Source organism: Bos javanicus, chromosome 11 (genome assembly GCF_032452875.1).
Source record: "Bos javanicus breed banteng chromosome 11, ARS-OSU_banteng_1.0, whole genome shotgun sequence".
NCBI classification, from domain to species: Eukaryota; Metazoa; Chordata; class Mammalia; order Artiodactyla; family Bovidae; genus Bos; species Bos javanicus.
This window is the reverse complement of record NC_083878.1, coordinates 78,044,378-78,060,926: the sequence shown is the minus strand read 5'-3', so window position 1 is coordinate 78,060,926 and position 16,549 is coordinate 78,044,378. Positions and strand designations below refer to the sequence as shown.

The following is a 16,549-nucleotide window of genomic DNA, read 5'->3' as shown; positions in this document are numbered from 1 at the left end:
TCTGTGCTTGGTAATGTTGTCTCGGCTCCTTCAGCAGCTCCCCTAGATTGGGCAGGAGAGGATGGACCACACAGTCTTCCTCTCCCAGCTGTTTCCCATAGTTGAGTGAGAAAGCTGTTGATTTCATCCGTTCCCAAGTATTTCTGGGGAACTAGTGACGAAGCAGCAGTTGTGGGATGAGGACTTGGCCTCACTACCGACTTGTGAGGATCACCTTCCCTGGGATATGGATTGGGCCAGTGTGACTCACCTTTTTGCAGAGTGATGGAGCGCATGTCCACTGTAATCCAGTGTTCTTGTGGGATTTTAATGCCTGTCCCCATGTCAAGTGTCTTTCTCTGGTGAAAGGTAAATCAAGAAATTCCCTTTTTGCTTCTTACTTTCATGACTACCAAATAAAGGAGCCTCTAAGTTAAAAAAATTTAAAAAACCAAAAAACATTTTGGCCGCACTGCAGGGCATGTGGGATCTTATTAATAGTTTCCCAAACAGGGATCGAACCTGTGCCCCCTACATTGAAAGCACAGGGTTTGAACTAGACCACCAGGTAAGTTCCAAGGAGTTTCTTTGGCAGAAAAATGTTCACCTTGTAACTAACTCATTTGGCAGTTTGTTGTAAACGCATAGGCTTCATGACTCTGCCATTGAAAAAGGTAAAGTATTACATTACTTTGATGATCATAACCCTCAGTCAGTTCTTCATTTTCGTATTTTTCCCTCTCCACTTAACCTACCCCGGAATTCTGTGGTTAGAGGAGTACGCTTTCCGTTGAGAAGGGCTAGTTACAGGGAGAAGGGGAAATCAGGAGCCACATTTAAAATTTTATCCTATTTCCCAAACACTGATGAGAGATGGTCTAAAGGCCCTGCAATGACCGATGCTAAAAGGAGGCGAAGACAGACTTCTCCACTCCCCCAGGCCCCCGGCCCTGGTGTGCTCAGTGCCTGCTCATCTCAAGGCAGGCTGAGGCCAAGATGCCACCACCACCTGCTGCCTCCTGAGAGCAGAGCTGCCTGATCTGGTTGTGGATGCCTTGTGCTCCTGTACCCCAGGGAAGCTCTCTTCTGCTCAGAAGGAACAGTTATCTGGGCAGAAGCTCGTCCGTTGTGACGTGTCACCAGAGTGCAGCCACCGACCGTGAGGCTGGGGGCGTCCGCCGAGCCCTAATCACATGCAGGTGCTTGGCCCTGCAGCGGTGGCCAGCGGGAGGAAGCCCAGATGTGGTGCGAAGCCCGCGCAGCGTGGATTTGCAGAGGCGGGGTGCTGGTCCCCCTGTGGGTGCGGAGGGAGGCCCTGCAGGTGCACCCGCACCCCTGGCTGTCATGGCCGCCCAGTCACAGGGTCACATTCCCATCCCGGGAAGAGGAATTTTCCCATAGACTCACCCAGCAAGGGAGTCTGTCCCAGTGTGGGGAGGTCAGCACAGCCCCTCTGCCAGAACGTCTGAGGAATGCAATGCAAAATGAAAACGCTCTGCTGTCTCGGAGCCGGGGCTTGTGTATTGTTGCTTGTAATTCCCACTTGGGGTGCTGCACAGGGTTAGCTTGCAACAAATAATAACCACATATTTGGTCGTTGCTAATACCCAAAGTCCAGAGGTTTTCTAATCACAGAAGAATGGAAGTAACAGTTGCAGCCGGACAGCCAAAGAATGGGCCACGGCATGCAGTGGCCTTGCTGAGAGTGGCCAGCCTGTGTCCTGGAATCTGACTCAGTGCTGCACAGTGAGGCTGGGGAAGTGCTTAAGGGATAAATAAGCAAGTCCTTGTCACAATTCCATTTACACACTCAGTTCTGAGGGACAAGGAGTCCCAGTGACGTGATCCTCTGACAAGTCTGACCGAGGGAACTATATTTCTTGAGAGCTTGCATATTAAGTATGGCAACAACTTTTTATTAACTTAGAAAACAACAAGTTATTGACTTGTCTGTGTGACAGGCCTTATGCTATAAGCCCTGAGCATAGAGTAACTAGATACAAGGCCCATCTCCTAGGACTCTCCTTTCAGGGGCAGGAAGGAGTGTTAATAGTGGGGCAGGGAGGATAAAAAGCCAGTTCCTGCAATAACAGCAAGTGCTTCACTAGGGATGGGGCCGGGGTGGCCAAGAGGGCTCTGATTGAAGGGAGAGGGAGAGAGGGCTCTGGGAGGCAGAAGCAGCTGGTATTTTGGGTCAAGCCTCCAGGGGGTGGGGTTGAGGCCTGGGCACTCTCAAAGCTGGAGCAGTGTGGATCCCAGAGTTTCAGGGCACGGGGCACTTCTGAGGAGCAGATAGAAATGAGCGTCTCTGGAGCACTGGGTGGCCCTTGACAGAGCTGCAGAGACCAGAATGTGGAACTGAGCCTCAGCTCTGACCCCCTGCCACCCCCCTACCCCCCACCGCCTGGTGCCTGAGACATCCCACCCCAAACCCCTCCCTGTCTCATCTTCCAATCTTTTAACGCTACTCAGTCGTTACCAACCATCTACTCTATACTTCTGACAACCTGGCCCTCGAATGCCCTTCCGGGACTCCCTTTCCCAACCCTCCGGGACTCCCTTTCCCAACCCTCCACTCTTGCCAGGCTGCCTGCCTGCTCTTTTCCTCCAGGAGGCAGCAGGATGCTGTGGGGAGGAAGGGGTGAGGCTGTGGCCCTGAGGCAGAGGCTGAGGGTCACTCAGCGGCTCTGAGGTCTTGACCGAGTCCCCTACTTGGCACCTGCGTGGTGGCACACGTGGTCACGAGGCCTGAGTGAGATGCTCTAAATGCAGGGCGAGGAGCATGTTCCAAACCCACCCAAGTTCCGCCTTTCCACCTGTCCTTCTGGCACCAGGAATAGCACCCACCGTCCCCCACAGGATGTTTCTCTTTACAGAGTTGTGACAACCTGGAGCCCTCTGTGGCCCCCCACCCGTGAGAGGCCTGTGGTCTGCTGGAAGAGGACACACCCACGTCCCACAACGGCTCCCCACCTCGGCCAATGTGACGGCTCACCTGCATCTCCAGCAGGCAGACGCAGGAACCTCAGCCCCTTGGAAAGGGAAATCTTTCTGTCCTTGGCAGTCCTCCAGGAGGGGCTCCAGCCTGAAGGTCTCAGAGATGTATTTGTTCACAGAGCACACGTGGTCCCAGGCACTGCCCACTCCCCGAGCTCAACCCCGCCAAGGAAGGGAAGAGCCCAGGGATATCTCTTCTCTCCAGCAGGTGGAGGCCAGGAACAAAGATGATGTCTCTTGTCATTTAAGAAACACTTTGTCATACAGAGTGAAGTAAGTCAATGAGAGAAAAATGTCATACTAATGCATACATATGGAATCTAGAAAAACGGTACAGATGAACCTATTTGCAGGGCAGGAATAGAGACGCAGATGGAGAGAACAGACATGTAGACCTTGTCGGGGGGGGCAGCGGGGGATGAATTGGGATTGACATATATATATATAAACACTACCATGTATAAAATAGATAGCTAGTGGGACGCTGCTGTACTGCACAGGGAGCTCAGCTCGGTGCTCTGTGATGACCTGGAGGGGTGGGATGAGGGGGTGGGGTGAGCCAAGAGGGAGGGGATATATGTATACATACAGCTGACTCACTTCCTTTTATAGCAGAAATACAACATTGTAAAGTAACTATACCCCAGACAATTAAAAAAAACAAAACAAAACAAAAATATTTTGCTTCTTACATCTTTTCCAAAGGACTATAAGTTCCTCGAGGGGACATTTGGGTGCTTGGGGCTGTGTGTGGGAGGTCTGTATGGCCTGGGGTCAGAAAACTGTGTCAGGTGGGGGAGTGGCCCCCTCCTTTATCAATATGAATCAGAAACGCTGAGACAATTAGAAGGTCTCAGGCTGGGTGAAACGACGCAGAAATGGGGAATCGCAGAGCCCTGCACAGCACCACAGGGAGGAGAGTACAAGACAAACAAGTGTGCTGTCGTCCTTTGGGTACTGGTTAATAGAACGTCTACCAGACAGGGTGCTAAATACCATACGCAAGACCTCACCTGACCCCAGTAAAGACAAATAAAAACCCTTCCAAGGTCCTAAGGCTCATGCAAGTGCTTTCAAGGGTGAGGACAGTGGGGGAGGGGAGGTGAAGCCTCTTTCATTTATTAGGGACACCTAATAAATGAAAGACCCATGATTTGAAACACAGTCGTTGTCTTCATTTACTTCCTAGAAGAAATAATTCACTTTTTGGAAAAGAAGCAATAAGAGACAGATGCAGGAGGAGAGAGCATGTTTTTTTTCCCCCCAAATAATTATTTGTATACATTTCAAAATCATCTCAAACATACAGAAATGTTGCAAGAACGAAGAACGTTTTTTTCCTCTGAACTATTTGAGAGCTGACATAATGTCCTGTGGCTCCCAGGCATTTCAGTGTGTCTTCACTGAAAATAAGGACATTCTCCTACTTAGCCACAATAAAACCACTGACATCAGAACATTATCATTGATCTCTTACTCCCATTTAAAAACTTTAGATCCCATGCAATGAAGTTTCAAACTGCCCCAACAGTGTTTCTTTCTTTTTTTTTAATATAACATCTAATCCAGAATCAAGTGTTATATTAAGTTGTTGTGTTCCCTCAAGTCTGGAATTAAACTTAATATAATGTAGGATAAAGAAAAATCAAGCCTTTGGAGGTCACTGGCTCTTCAAAGGTTGACTGGAGGAGGCCTATGCTAAGTGGGCTGTTGCCTTGAGTGGCCACAAAAAGCCACAGGGGTAGCCTCTGGGGCTTCTCCCTCGGGGTCCAGAGCAGAATGGGGACAACCAGGCATGATTTCCAGTGTAGGTCTTTCACTCAGCACTAATAACCCCAGAGGAGGTTATTAAACCTTTTGACAAGGACCATCACAGTGGCGCACTGGCATACACAGGCAGAGATGCTTCTGGAAAATGGATTCACCCACTGCCTATGAACTTTAGTCTTTTGTTTATTTTATGTTATGATGATGTTTAATAATCAGTAATACAGCCAATCTTTATTGAGAAGATACTCTTTGTCAAGCACTGTGCTAAATGCTTTCATTTAATCATCCCATTCTTCCAACAATATGAGGTACGTATTATTATTAATCCTATCTTATGAATGAGGACACTGAGACATGGAGAAATTAGATGAAGCTGTCCAAAATCACACAGATGGTAAGGCCTCCAGAGTTCACATACCTTATCACCTCATATACATGCATGAACACTTTTGTTTAATTCCTAATGAAATAAAACGAGCTTCAATCTTCCAAAATCTGACCCTTCCCTCTCTAAAAGAAGCATCGAAAAAGTGGCTTTCAATTTAACTGAGAGTGTGCATGTGTGCTAAGTCGCTTCAGTCATGTCTGACTCTTTGCGACCCATGGACTATAGCCCGCCAGGCTACTCTGTCCACAGGATTCACCAGGCAAGTATACTGGAGTGGATTGCCTTTTCCTTAAGAGATGGAGACCCCCATCTCTTAAGTCTCCTGTGTTGGCAGATGGCTTCTTTACCACTAGTGCCACCTGGGAAGCCCTTAATTGAGAGGCTATGACCTGAGTCTACCTCAGGAGAATGTGAAGATTGTAATCCTCCTCCCCAACATACAGAGGTCAGGCCAGGCAAGACCATAAAGTGTGGGTAAACTATTTGTTTTGAAAATTCATTTGGTGCTTAGATGAGTAACAGAATTACAAGCCATTATCTTTTATTTTATCATTTTACTTATTATTTTTTAAGCTCTGGTAAACTTTGGTTTATCAGATATAATTTCATACATGTGGACTTCTGAAACATGAAGTAACACTGTAAAATAAGGCTAACAGAAACACTGGGCATGTTATTCTTGATTCTAGTAGCATAATTTACCTAGTTTTTGCTTAAGTGTTTCAGTATCTTATTGAGCATCTCCTGTATGCAAGGTACTTCAGAGCCCTGAGACCCAGCTCCTAACATTAGATTTCTAGAAGGCCTCTCCACACAGCTGCCAATAAGGACTTTATATATGCAGCCTTCTGCCAATGGGTTATACATCTACTGGCCCCTTTCTGGGGCTGAGAGCACCGTTTGCCTGGAGCTTGGCTCCTCCCCTCTGAGACGTCATTTGCTCTGATGTGGAAGCCAGGCCAAAGGATCATATCTCATTCGACATTCACCACTGGGTTGGCAGCATATCAGAGCTGAATCTTTCATCAGGGGGCTTTAGGTTTTGAGAAGAAGGACAACATCCCCTTGTCCTTATGAAATGATAACACCATGAGGGATTTCCTCCAGGAGAAAAAATGGAATGTTTCTATCTATCATCAACAATTACTGCGGTCAATGGGATTTACTGGCTAAGTAAATCCTAAGGTCCCAGGATTGAATCAATTTAGGGAAGGAAGCAATATTGTTAGCAAGCTCTAGGTCAGAGAACAAGCTTCTTTGTTATTGGAACTCAAGGTGTTTGGAGAGGGTGAATTCACATAATTTAATGGGTATTTGTTGTTGTTGTTGTTCATTAGTAAAACAATTTCTTTCCAACTAACTGGATAACTCATTTATGATGATCCTCTATTCAGCAATTTAAAGATGCCCTTTCAAAATTTAATTCCTAGAAGATTTTCAGAAGAAAAGAATCATTAATGTAGCTAACAGTCTATCCTCAAGGTCTTTATAGTACTTGGCTCATTGCTGGTCTGCAGTGGAGTTTGACTGAAAAAAGTCACAGAATGGGCAGTTAGCTGTGGCAGGTACGAGCTTCATCGGGGGCAGCTCAGTGTCAGCCCATGCTGGCTCTGGAGAACGGAAGCCTGCAGGGAGCTCACAATCAGGACTTACTGGTTGGCTGTGGAGGAATGTATAGTCAGAATCCTTCAGTAACGCTTATTAGCTCTTAGTTGACCAGAGGAACGTCTGATGAGCTTTATTCGCTCATTACTGTGGGCACGTCTGGAAGTCACTCGCTCAGGGAAGGAGACAGGCAGTGCGTCGTCCCCTGCCACTGGCTCTGCTGGGGCTTGTGCACCGGCGGCCAGACAGAAGGCTGACCTGGTGGTCTGAGACACGCTGCAAGGTAGTAAGAGGCAGGGTGTGGAGGCTGTCCTGGTACCCAGTCGGATTTTGGTGATTTCAGCCAAGATCTGTGCAAAGTTAGTTGGGCTGACCTTCAGCTTCTGTTCTTAAGAGAGACGCGGGTCCACTGCCAAGCTCCACTGCTTGTCACTTCCTGGATGAGTGTATTCTTCTCATAATTTCATTTTTCACATGTCTGACGACGCACTTGACATTCACTGGTCTTTTACATTTTCTAGTAGTTCTTTCATAATTTTCTCTGGGGGAGGGGTGCTATTCTACATTGTAAATTAAAATAAAAAATTTAGATTTCCTTTTGTGCAATGATCCTGCCTATCAAAATTAAGTTGATGGTGCCACTGGGCATTTCGTGCACACGTGAAAGACTTTGTTTAGATTGTTGTGTTCCCTGAGTCTTGGGAATGTGTTGTTAACTCCAGGGAATATTGGTCAACTGTGTTTGTTGCAGTCTGTAGCATGGGGAGCTGGGAACTGACAGTTTTTTAAGCCAAGAGGGTCTCACTTTTTTCTCTTCTAACATCAAATATTAAAATTAGACAGTCGCCTAGGAAGTATGCTGCTTACCGCTAGGAGGCAGTCGCCTATGAAGTATGCTGCTTACCGCTAGGGGGCAGTATACCTACTGCCTCTATGTGCCAGCTGTCGGCACTCGCACCTTGTGACAACGTCTACATTTTGGACAGATCATCCTTTAGCCAGTCGGCTACCATGTCGGCCATTTCCTGGAAAAAACTCATGACAAAAGCGTGAGGTATTTTTTTCTCACAGAGTCGAATATCTCCTTCTGGAAAATCTTTCTTCATGTCGTCATAGTACTCTTTTGGACACCAACTGTCTGTAGCACCGTAGTAAAATATAAGCTAGAAGACAAGACAAAAACACTTTATTAGAAAACACTTTCCCCTCCCAACATGGATCTGACACAAGCCACCTACGATGCTTTGAAAACAGCCCCTGCACCTGGCCCTGTACGCTACTCCCAAAGCTTGCTGCAGAGAGCAGCTCTCTCAAGGCAGTGAGCCTTCATGGTTTATGGGAGTGAATCTTGGCATCTGATGTTAAGAAACTCATGTAGGGAGAGCCCTGTGACACATCACCCATGATCCACTAAAAGGACTCACCGGCAAAGTAGTGTACGTTGTGGTTGGGATGGACACTGGAAAGTGTGCCGAGAGGGGCAAGGAAGACTTACTGAGACATATGTGAACACCGAGTGACTTACAACCATTCATTATGCGTTAACAGTGTTCATACAGCCACATGCTAGGCACATGGGACATGTTTATTGAAGGTACACAAAGATGAGTAAGATGGACTCAGGTTTCTCAGTGCAGCAGATAACTGTGATCAGAACCCTGAGGGTGTCTATGACATTTCTACAAACAGGCTCCATCGAGCAGGGAGAGAATGCTGATTCGGGGGGAGGCGTTACAACCACCTGTCAGGTGACAGCAAGCAGGTGGGATGGAGAGAGAGCTTCCTTTGAGGACGCATTCTTAGGATGCTTATTGATCTGCCCCAGCCTCTGATACACATACACACACACATCCATGTATGCACACATATGCATGTGTGCAGTTGTGGCCGACTCTTTGTGACCCCATGGACCATAGTCCACCAGGCTCCTCTGTCCATGGAATTTTCCAGAATACTACAGTGGGTTGCCATTTCCTTATCCAACACATATGCATATACACATACATATGTATATATATGTACACATATGTGCATATGTTTACAGGCATGTAATCATGTATACACACACATAAATATATATGTGTGTATGTGTGTGTATTCACATATACATTTATAAGTATATATATACACACATATATCTTTATCTTAACATCTAGCTCTAAGCTGCTGTTCTTCACCAAAAAACTATATTCTACTTCTGCATTTTTGGAAAAAAAAAAAAAAAAAGGCAACAAAAGTGAAATCTTATTCAGAAAGGTACATACAGGTAATTTCTACACACACCCACACCCACCCACACCCACCCACCCTAATTTTTTGGCCCCTCTGACATCTGTCATCACTGAAAAAAAAGAGTTATGCCTGCCTCTAGCTCTTAAGTGGCTAGTTACAGTCACTTATATTTCCACAACACACCAAATTTGCTCACTCATTCAAATGCTTAATCATTCATCTGTCAGGCAAATACTGATTGAGCATCTTCTCTGCACTAGGAACCTGGAAAACAGATAATGAAACGCAGTCTCTGGGTTAGGAAGGACTGGAGGCACCGCACACAAGGTGAGTGGCCCGGATGAGGGCATCTGGTGGGAACCAGTGGGCAGGAAAGGTTCCCCAGGGCACTGATGCCCAAGCTGAGTCTTCAACCTGGGGCGGGGAGGCACACTGTGCAGAGCATACCAAGCAGATAAAAAGTATGAAGGAGCACGGCACACGGAAACTGGAAGTGATTAGAAGTGGTTAGAACACGGTGGTGGGAGAGGAGGTGGAGAGAAACGAAGTCCTCAACAGCCTCTGAGCCCCACTAAGGAGGCTGCATCTTGTTCTGAAGTCCACAGGAGCTAACAAAAGACTTCACACAATGAAGTGACATGACTGAGTCTGTGTGGTAGGAAACTTACCTCTGGAGGGGATCCAGTAGAGGTGGGAGGAGGATACGGGAAATAAGTGTTAGTGCCCACTGGGTTAATTTTCTCCTCAGACCATTAAATCCATTATCGGAATAAGGAGAGGTGAAGTCAATCTTATAAAAATACCAGCCTTTAGTATAGTAACATTATGACATAACCAACATTCAAAGAGATGGTTAATTAAAAAACACTTTAAAGGGGAGAATATTTAATGTAGTACTCCAGAGAGTCAATTACTAACAACTCAACCTTGAATTGTAGACTTATTCTGAATCACTTCATAGAGATTCTTCTGGCTGTCACCTGGGATTTAGTCTTGAAAGCTGCAAAGGATCTGTGGCTCATAGATTTCTCACTTAACTTATACTTCTTATTCTCCTATTTTTCTCACTCTGACCATTTCTGGGCATGCCAAAGTACCAAAACCAGAATTCATTTTGCCAGGATTCTTAGCAGAGTATGAAGTTGCTTTTGTTTCCTAGAGAACAAGAGTTGCCAGGTTCTTTTTCCCTGGTGCTGGTCTCTTTGTGGCTCTAAAATGCTGCAACTTCACAACCAGTGGGTGATGATTCTGGCTGGCTGTGGACAAATAAGTTCCTCAAAATTTCTCAGCAGCCACCCTACCATAGCTTCCCCTTGAAATACTGTTGGGAGTACAAGCTGTCTGCAGGCATTAATGATCTACCAATACGGCCAATAACTTCAGGTTCTCTCTAAACCACTCCCTACTCTTAGCACCAAGAATGCTTTAAATTATATCCAGGAAACAGCATCTGGAACAGTCATTATGCACAGTTGTTCAGCACTTCCTCAGAGTATGAAACATACTGTGTTAAAAAATCTGGAAAATTCAGGCTTGGGTTTGTGGCCATCAGGTCTGTCTATTCCTCTGCTCCAGAGTGTTCTCTTCTCTCACCAAGAAGAGTACTTTGGGATTCCTAATGCCAGTGCAGGCTATGGTGGTGAGGTTGTGTGAAAAACCCTAATACAAAAGGGTTAGTGAGAAAGAAAGCAAGGCAAAAAAGATTGCTCCCAGTGAAGTCTCTGACAAGGAGGACAGCATCACAGCGGCACCTGCTATTTGCTTTCCACCTAACTAACTCTTCAAAGACTATTTCTATGATGCATTTACTTTTCAGTGAGGCAATCATAACTTTAAATGTCTCCACTGAGAAGTCCAGCACTGGGGAAACACCATCTCTTTCCTCATGCATGAAGGTGTCAGACAGTTGAGCAGGAATAATAAATACGGATTACAGGGACATACACCTACCTTCAGGTATCAAGAGACAAGTCCTGGCCAAGTAGTTATGGAGCAAGCACTGTCCCAAGCATGTACTAGGAACCTCAACACAAAGTGATGTCAGTGTTGAAGACAGCGTTAACAATGAGGATCACAGATTCCTCATACGTTCATTTGATTTTATCTCTCAGTCCTCCATGACTATAATTATTTTGAGGGGGGCTGTATCTGGTTACATTTCTAAGTGAAAGTGGGACAAGGTGTTTTTGTTTTTTAAGTTCTTCTTCAGGCTATATTCAATGAAGGGTTCTGTAAGAAAATCTTGGCTTGTAAGTCAAACACATGGTCATTTCTAATGCCTTTACATATATTGGCTCAAGATACTTCCTGTTCCCTCTGGATTTTAAGTCACAGGCAATAGATCTGAACAGAGGACTCTGCACCTGTAGCCCTAAACAGGAAACTGGAAAAGTATGGGGTGTGTGAAGGTAGTACTGGGGGATGGGGAAGGACAGGTGAAGTAGAAAGAAAGAAATAACCAGACACCAAAGCATAGTGGTTAAGAGTGTATACCATTACTATTAATACACTGATATGTAAAAATGAATCGCAACAAGTAATGATGTCCTGAAGAAAACTGAGAATAATTTGCCAGGCTCTATGTTAAGTTTTGTGTTCGCTGAGTTCTTACAATAATATTCTGAAGAAGGTATTTTAATCCTATTTTACAGAAAAGGAAATTTAGGCTTAGTGAGACAATGTGCTTAAGTTGAAACAATTAGTGAATATAACCCAATGAAAAATTCAGTTATAAATCCAGAGAGAGCATTACTAGTCAGAACCTTATATCACTGTTTACGATTAAGAATAAACAGAACAATGGTATGAAAACACAAACCTGAAGACTGAGAAATCTTAAACTGGTTATGAAAACTAACTGAATGTGATGGTTAAGTCTATGTAGTTCTTCTAGGGTGCTGCATGCCATGGGGGTGATTACCACTGTGAGAATACTGGAACTGTTAACTAAGAAATCTCAGGCTATCAGTAGGATGTTTAAATCAAACAATTACAAGAAAACACATTATTTCCTATAGTATTTCTCCTTGGCACTTGCTTTGATATGCATGGGAATTGTTCAAGAGTATATATTATTATTTCCCATCTTCATTATTAGAGATAGAAATTATTGTATTTCTAAATTGTTATGTTAAGTAATCATTTCTCTATTAAATAGAAAGTTTAATTTTCTCAATTCTAGATTCTGATTGTCTAGGACTGTGCTTTTGCTTTTCTCTGGGTACCTTCCACAATAAGGTGGAATTATGGTTACTATCATTTCTGAACTCACAGACATATTTTCTTTAACTCTTCTATTGCCCCTAAGGAGATATGTCCCTGCTAAAATGTCCCTGGGAATGTTGAAGCTTGCCCCCATATAGGAGCCACAGTTGTCTTTTCTCATCATGTATTTTTTTCTTTTCACTTTTTGCTGCTGAATCTGACAGATTCACAGCATTTCCACCCAAAATGACTCTAAATTTATATTCCACCTGGCACTGGCTAAGTGGTTGAAATTCAGAAGTAAGACAGCTCTGCCTTAGAGAAGCTCCAGAGTAGGGAAGAACGCAGGCAGGTACAAGCTGCCCGTGAACATAACAGGTAGAAAGAGGCACGAACAAAGTGCTGTAGGAGGAAAACCTGACTTCTGACCTGAGGGATGCAGCAAAGTTTTGTTTTAGTACACATGGAGTTAATGGCTTTTATGCATTACTACTAGAGGGATTATTGTAAGAACAGAAGACATACTAAAAACCACCTTATGACACAAGTTTATATATTTAACTAATAACTAACAAAAATCACTGTCAATGATATATCAACACTTAAGATATTAAACACAAAGAAAAGCCATACACACAAATCTCTGGTGATAAATATTATTCAGCTATAAATAAAGAAGGAAATCCTGCCATTTGTGACAATATGGATGGATCCTGAGAGTATTACGCTAAGTGAAATCAGACATAGAAAGACAAATATTGTATGATCTCACTTATATGTGGAGTCTGAAAAGGTTAGGAGGTGAAGGAAATGGGTGAAGGTTGTCAAAAGCTATAAACTTCCAGTTATAAGACAAACAAGTTGTGGGGATGTAATGTACAGCATGGTGACTACAGTTCACACTATACTGTATATTTGAAAGTCAGTAAGAGAGGACATTAAAAGTTCTCATCCCAAGAAAAAAATTGTAATTAAGGTAATGGATGTTAACGAAACCTGTGATAATCATTGTGCAATATATACATATATTACATCATTATGTTGTACACTTTAATACAATGTTATGTGTCAATTCTATCTCAATAAAATCAGGAAAAAAATCTATCCAAATTCCTTCTTTCTAAGCTGGGCAAGAGCAACAGGCTCCTCTTTCTATCCTCCCCCCAAAGTCAGACACCTAAGCCTTGACCCTGCAACGGTAAAGGAAACCTATTTTGTAATACAAGCATCTCCTTTCAGTTACTTAAAAATCCCATCCCTCTTGGGAACATAAGAATAACAATCACAAAACTTTAACTAATTCACTGTAGTCTTTCTGAGCAATCATTAAAAAATTTTTTTTAATTGGTGGAAAATTGCTTAAATATTGTGTTGGTTTCTGCCATACAAGAATGCAAATCACTCATAATTATTTATATATATATACACATACCCCCTCTCTCTTGAGCCTCCCTCGCCTCCCCCCATCTCACCCCTCTAGGTCATCACAGAGTGCCAGGCTGGGCTCCCTGTGTTATACCGCAGCTTCCCACCAGCTATCTATTTCACATGTGATAGTGTATATATGTCAATGCTACTTTCTCAGTTCATCCCACCCTCACCTTTCCCTGCTGTGGCCATAAGTCTATTCTCTCCTAGGTTCATCAGTACCATTTTTTTAGATTCCATATATATGCATGAATAGACAATCCTTGTTTTCCTCTTTCTGACTTATTTCACTGTATAAGAGGCTGAACAACCGTTTTTAAGAACCTGAACAACTGCCGAAGAAAGGGAGAGAGTTTAGAAAATCCATTGTCCAATTTACCTTGTTTCCTTTCTTTCCTTCATCTAGAACTGGATCAATTATCATTCTTAAAAAAAAAAAAAAGAGAATTAAAATCCCTGAAGATTAAAAAATGTGGCCGAGGACAGAGGTGAACACACGATCCTTCAGGAGCACTGAGCCCTGCTCCCCCTGCAGGCACTGGAGGAGGTCCAAGCGGGTTATAGACTGGGCCACTCTCCAAGAAACTGGAAAAATCACGCATCGAAAGCCCTGCAAAGTGGGGCTCTCTCCTCTCTGCACGACTCAAGTGTAAAGGGCCAGAACCTGCTCGTTCCCAAGTAGAAGTCACTGGGGCATCGATATCTAGTTCCATCTCTTCCTTACGTGGGACTGGAGTGAGGAGCCGACCCAAGGCGTCTATCTTCCTCTGGTGAAGCAACAGAGCTTGCGGCACCAGCAGCAAACTTATCTCCCTGTGTGTCTGTTTCTCCTTGGTTATACGCCTCAGGAAACCGGCAGATGAGAAGGGTCTTGCTTAACTAACGGAGAGGAGCAGCCGAGGCCAGCTTACCTGAACTCTCGGCGCCAGGGGACTGGAGGTTCTGGTGAGGATGAAGTAACGCTGTGTTCTCCTTCACTGCTGCTCCCATACAACACCTCCCTTAGCCATCTTATAGGAAGAAGTGGCCAGAATGGGACTGGCTATGTATTTAATATCACGAAAATCTTTCATTAAAGAATGAAAACATCTGAAGGGGTGGGTGAAAGTGGAAGTCGCTCAGTCATGTCTGACTCTGTGACCCCATGGACTATACACAGTCCATGGAATTTTCCAGGTCAGAATACTGGAGTGGGTAGCCTTTCCCTCCTCCAGGGCATCTTCCCAACCCAGGGATTGGACCCAGGTCTCCTGCATTGCAGGTGGATTCTTACCAGCTGAGCCACAAGGGAAGCCCAAGAATACTGTAGTGGGTAGCCTATCCCTTCTCCAGGGGACCTTCCCAACCCAGGGATTGAACCGGGGTCTCCTGCATTGCAGGAGGATTCCTTACCAACTGAGCTATCAGGGAAGCCCTGAAGAGGGTGGGTAGGGAGAGGAAAAGTTAGGCAAAGTCTTTTTAAAGTACTCAGAGGCATACCTAGGATATGACTAACTATAATAATAATAAACTTTTGTTCAATGCTTAGTATATGCTAGATACTCTTGCAAGGTATTTATATGAATTATATGTAGCATTACAGGTTTGAAACAACTGTATGAGAATAGATACTACTATTAAACCATTTTATGATGAAAAAAAGGGGACACAGTGAAGTCCAATAACTTAACCAAGGTCACTTAAGTAAGCAAGCGGTGGAGCTGGAGCGTGAACCTCAGGCAGTGACTCTCAGGGCTCTGCTTCCGATACGCTCGTCCTCCTCTGGATCACGCTCCTCTAGAAAACTCCGCCAGAAAAGTCCAGGATGTGCTGACACAAAAGTGCTTCAGACGGAGGTCTCCAGGTCCAAATGACTGAGACCCAAACAGACTATCTATTTCCAGGATGATTATGGTATTCTGAATAGGTTTCAGATTGAACAGGCATAACTAACAGTTTCAGGCCGAGGCTGGCGGAAAGGCAGTCTTGGTTAGCGGGGTCCAGGGAGCGCGTCCTATGCTCAGCTAAACGGGACGTGGGCGTGTCCGAAGGATTTGCATGCCCAGGTCTGTTCCTAAAGGCAACATGCGTCTCCGGGGTCGGGCGGGTTAAGCAGGAGGGGGCGAGTGTAGCAGAGGCGGGTCCCTGTTCCTGAGGACCCTCTGCCCCTTTCCCAACCACACCGTGGCCCCAGGCTGGCCCTCTGGAGGCAGGGGCAGCCCCATTTGCAGGCAGTCCTCCCACCGCTGCCCACCGTGGTCAGAAAGCAGCGTCTCGTGTGCTCTTGCTGGGAACGATTTCAGAGCCCTATTGACTGATAGTGATGCTCGAATTCCGTCTGGCAGTAGCACACACCAGCTGTTTCCATGAGCCTAGGCCAAGGATGGTCACGGCAGTTTAGAATTTCCCTCCTAAGTGAGTTTTAAATGAAAACTTCAAGTTTGTAAACCAAACACTAATTCACTTTTCTGTGAACGAGACATACATCCCCTTGTAGTTGAGAACAATGACAGAGCGAGGGAACGCTGACCTCCTGTTTGCCTCAGACGCCAGGTGCCTCATAATGCAGAGCATACCCCGGGGGCTCCCAGAAGGATTGGGACTGGGGTGGCGAAAATGTACAGTTGATGCTCTTGCTTTGGTTTACTCCATCCTGGCTCTCATTCCCTGCCCCCCTCCACTCCCGTCTTAGTCATTAGCTCCTCTCTTCCTCCCAGTTTTTTAGCTGTGTTCCCCAAGGATGAGCCTTTATATGTCTTTTCTCCTCATTCTACGTACTTCCTTGGGTTACTATTACCCATGCTCATGACTCCAAAAATATCCTTATCATTCCCAAATCAAAGTTCAGCCCAGATTCCTCTTCTAGGCTTCCTATCCACATATATCCAGCTACCTGCCAGACACATGTCCCCCGGATGTCCCACAGGTATATCAAACAAAAGGACCGGAAGGAACTACTTTCTCAAC

The 16,549-nt window shown here is 44.9% G+C and overlaps 1 protein-coding gene across 5 annotated transcripts in view; it reads right to left on the bottom strand.

Annotated features, from left to right (window-relative positions):
- Window positions 1-4,210: 4,210 nt before the first annotated feature.
- The window catches only part of LDAH (lipid droplet associated hydrolase), an 88,590-nt gene continuing 76,251 nt past the window's right edge, over window positions 4,211-16,549 (bottom strand). For 4 of the 5 annotated variants that reach the window (XM_061433205.1, XM_061433206.1, XM_061433207.1 and 1 more), the window contains exon 7: window positions 4,211-7,902. In XM_061433205.1, coding sequence (XP_061289189.1) covers window positions 7,711-7,902 — 192 coding nt within the window. In that variant the 3' untranslated portion in view covers window positions 4,211-7,710. The remainder of the gene's footprint in view (window positions 7,903-16,549) is intronic. The other variant, XR_009739529.1, reaches the window with a different exon arrangement.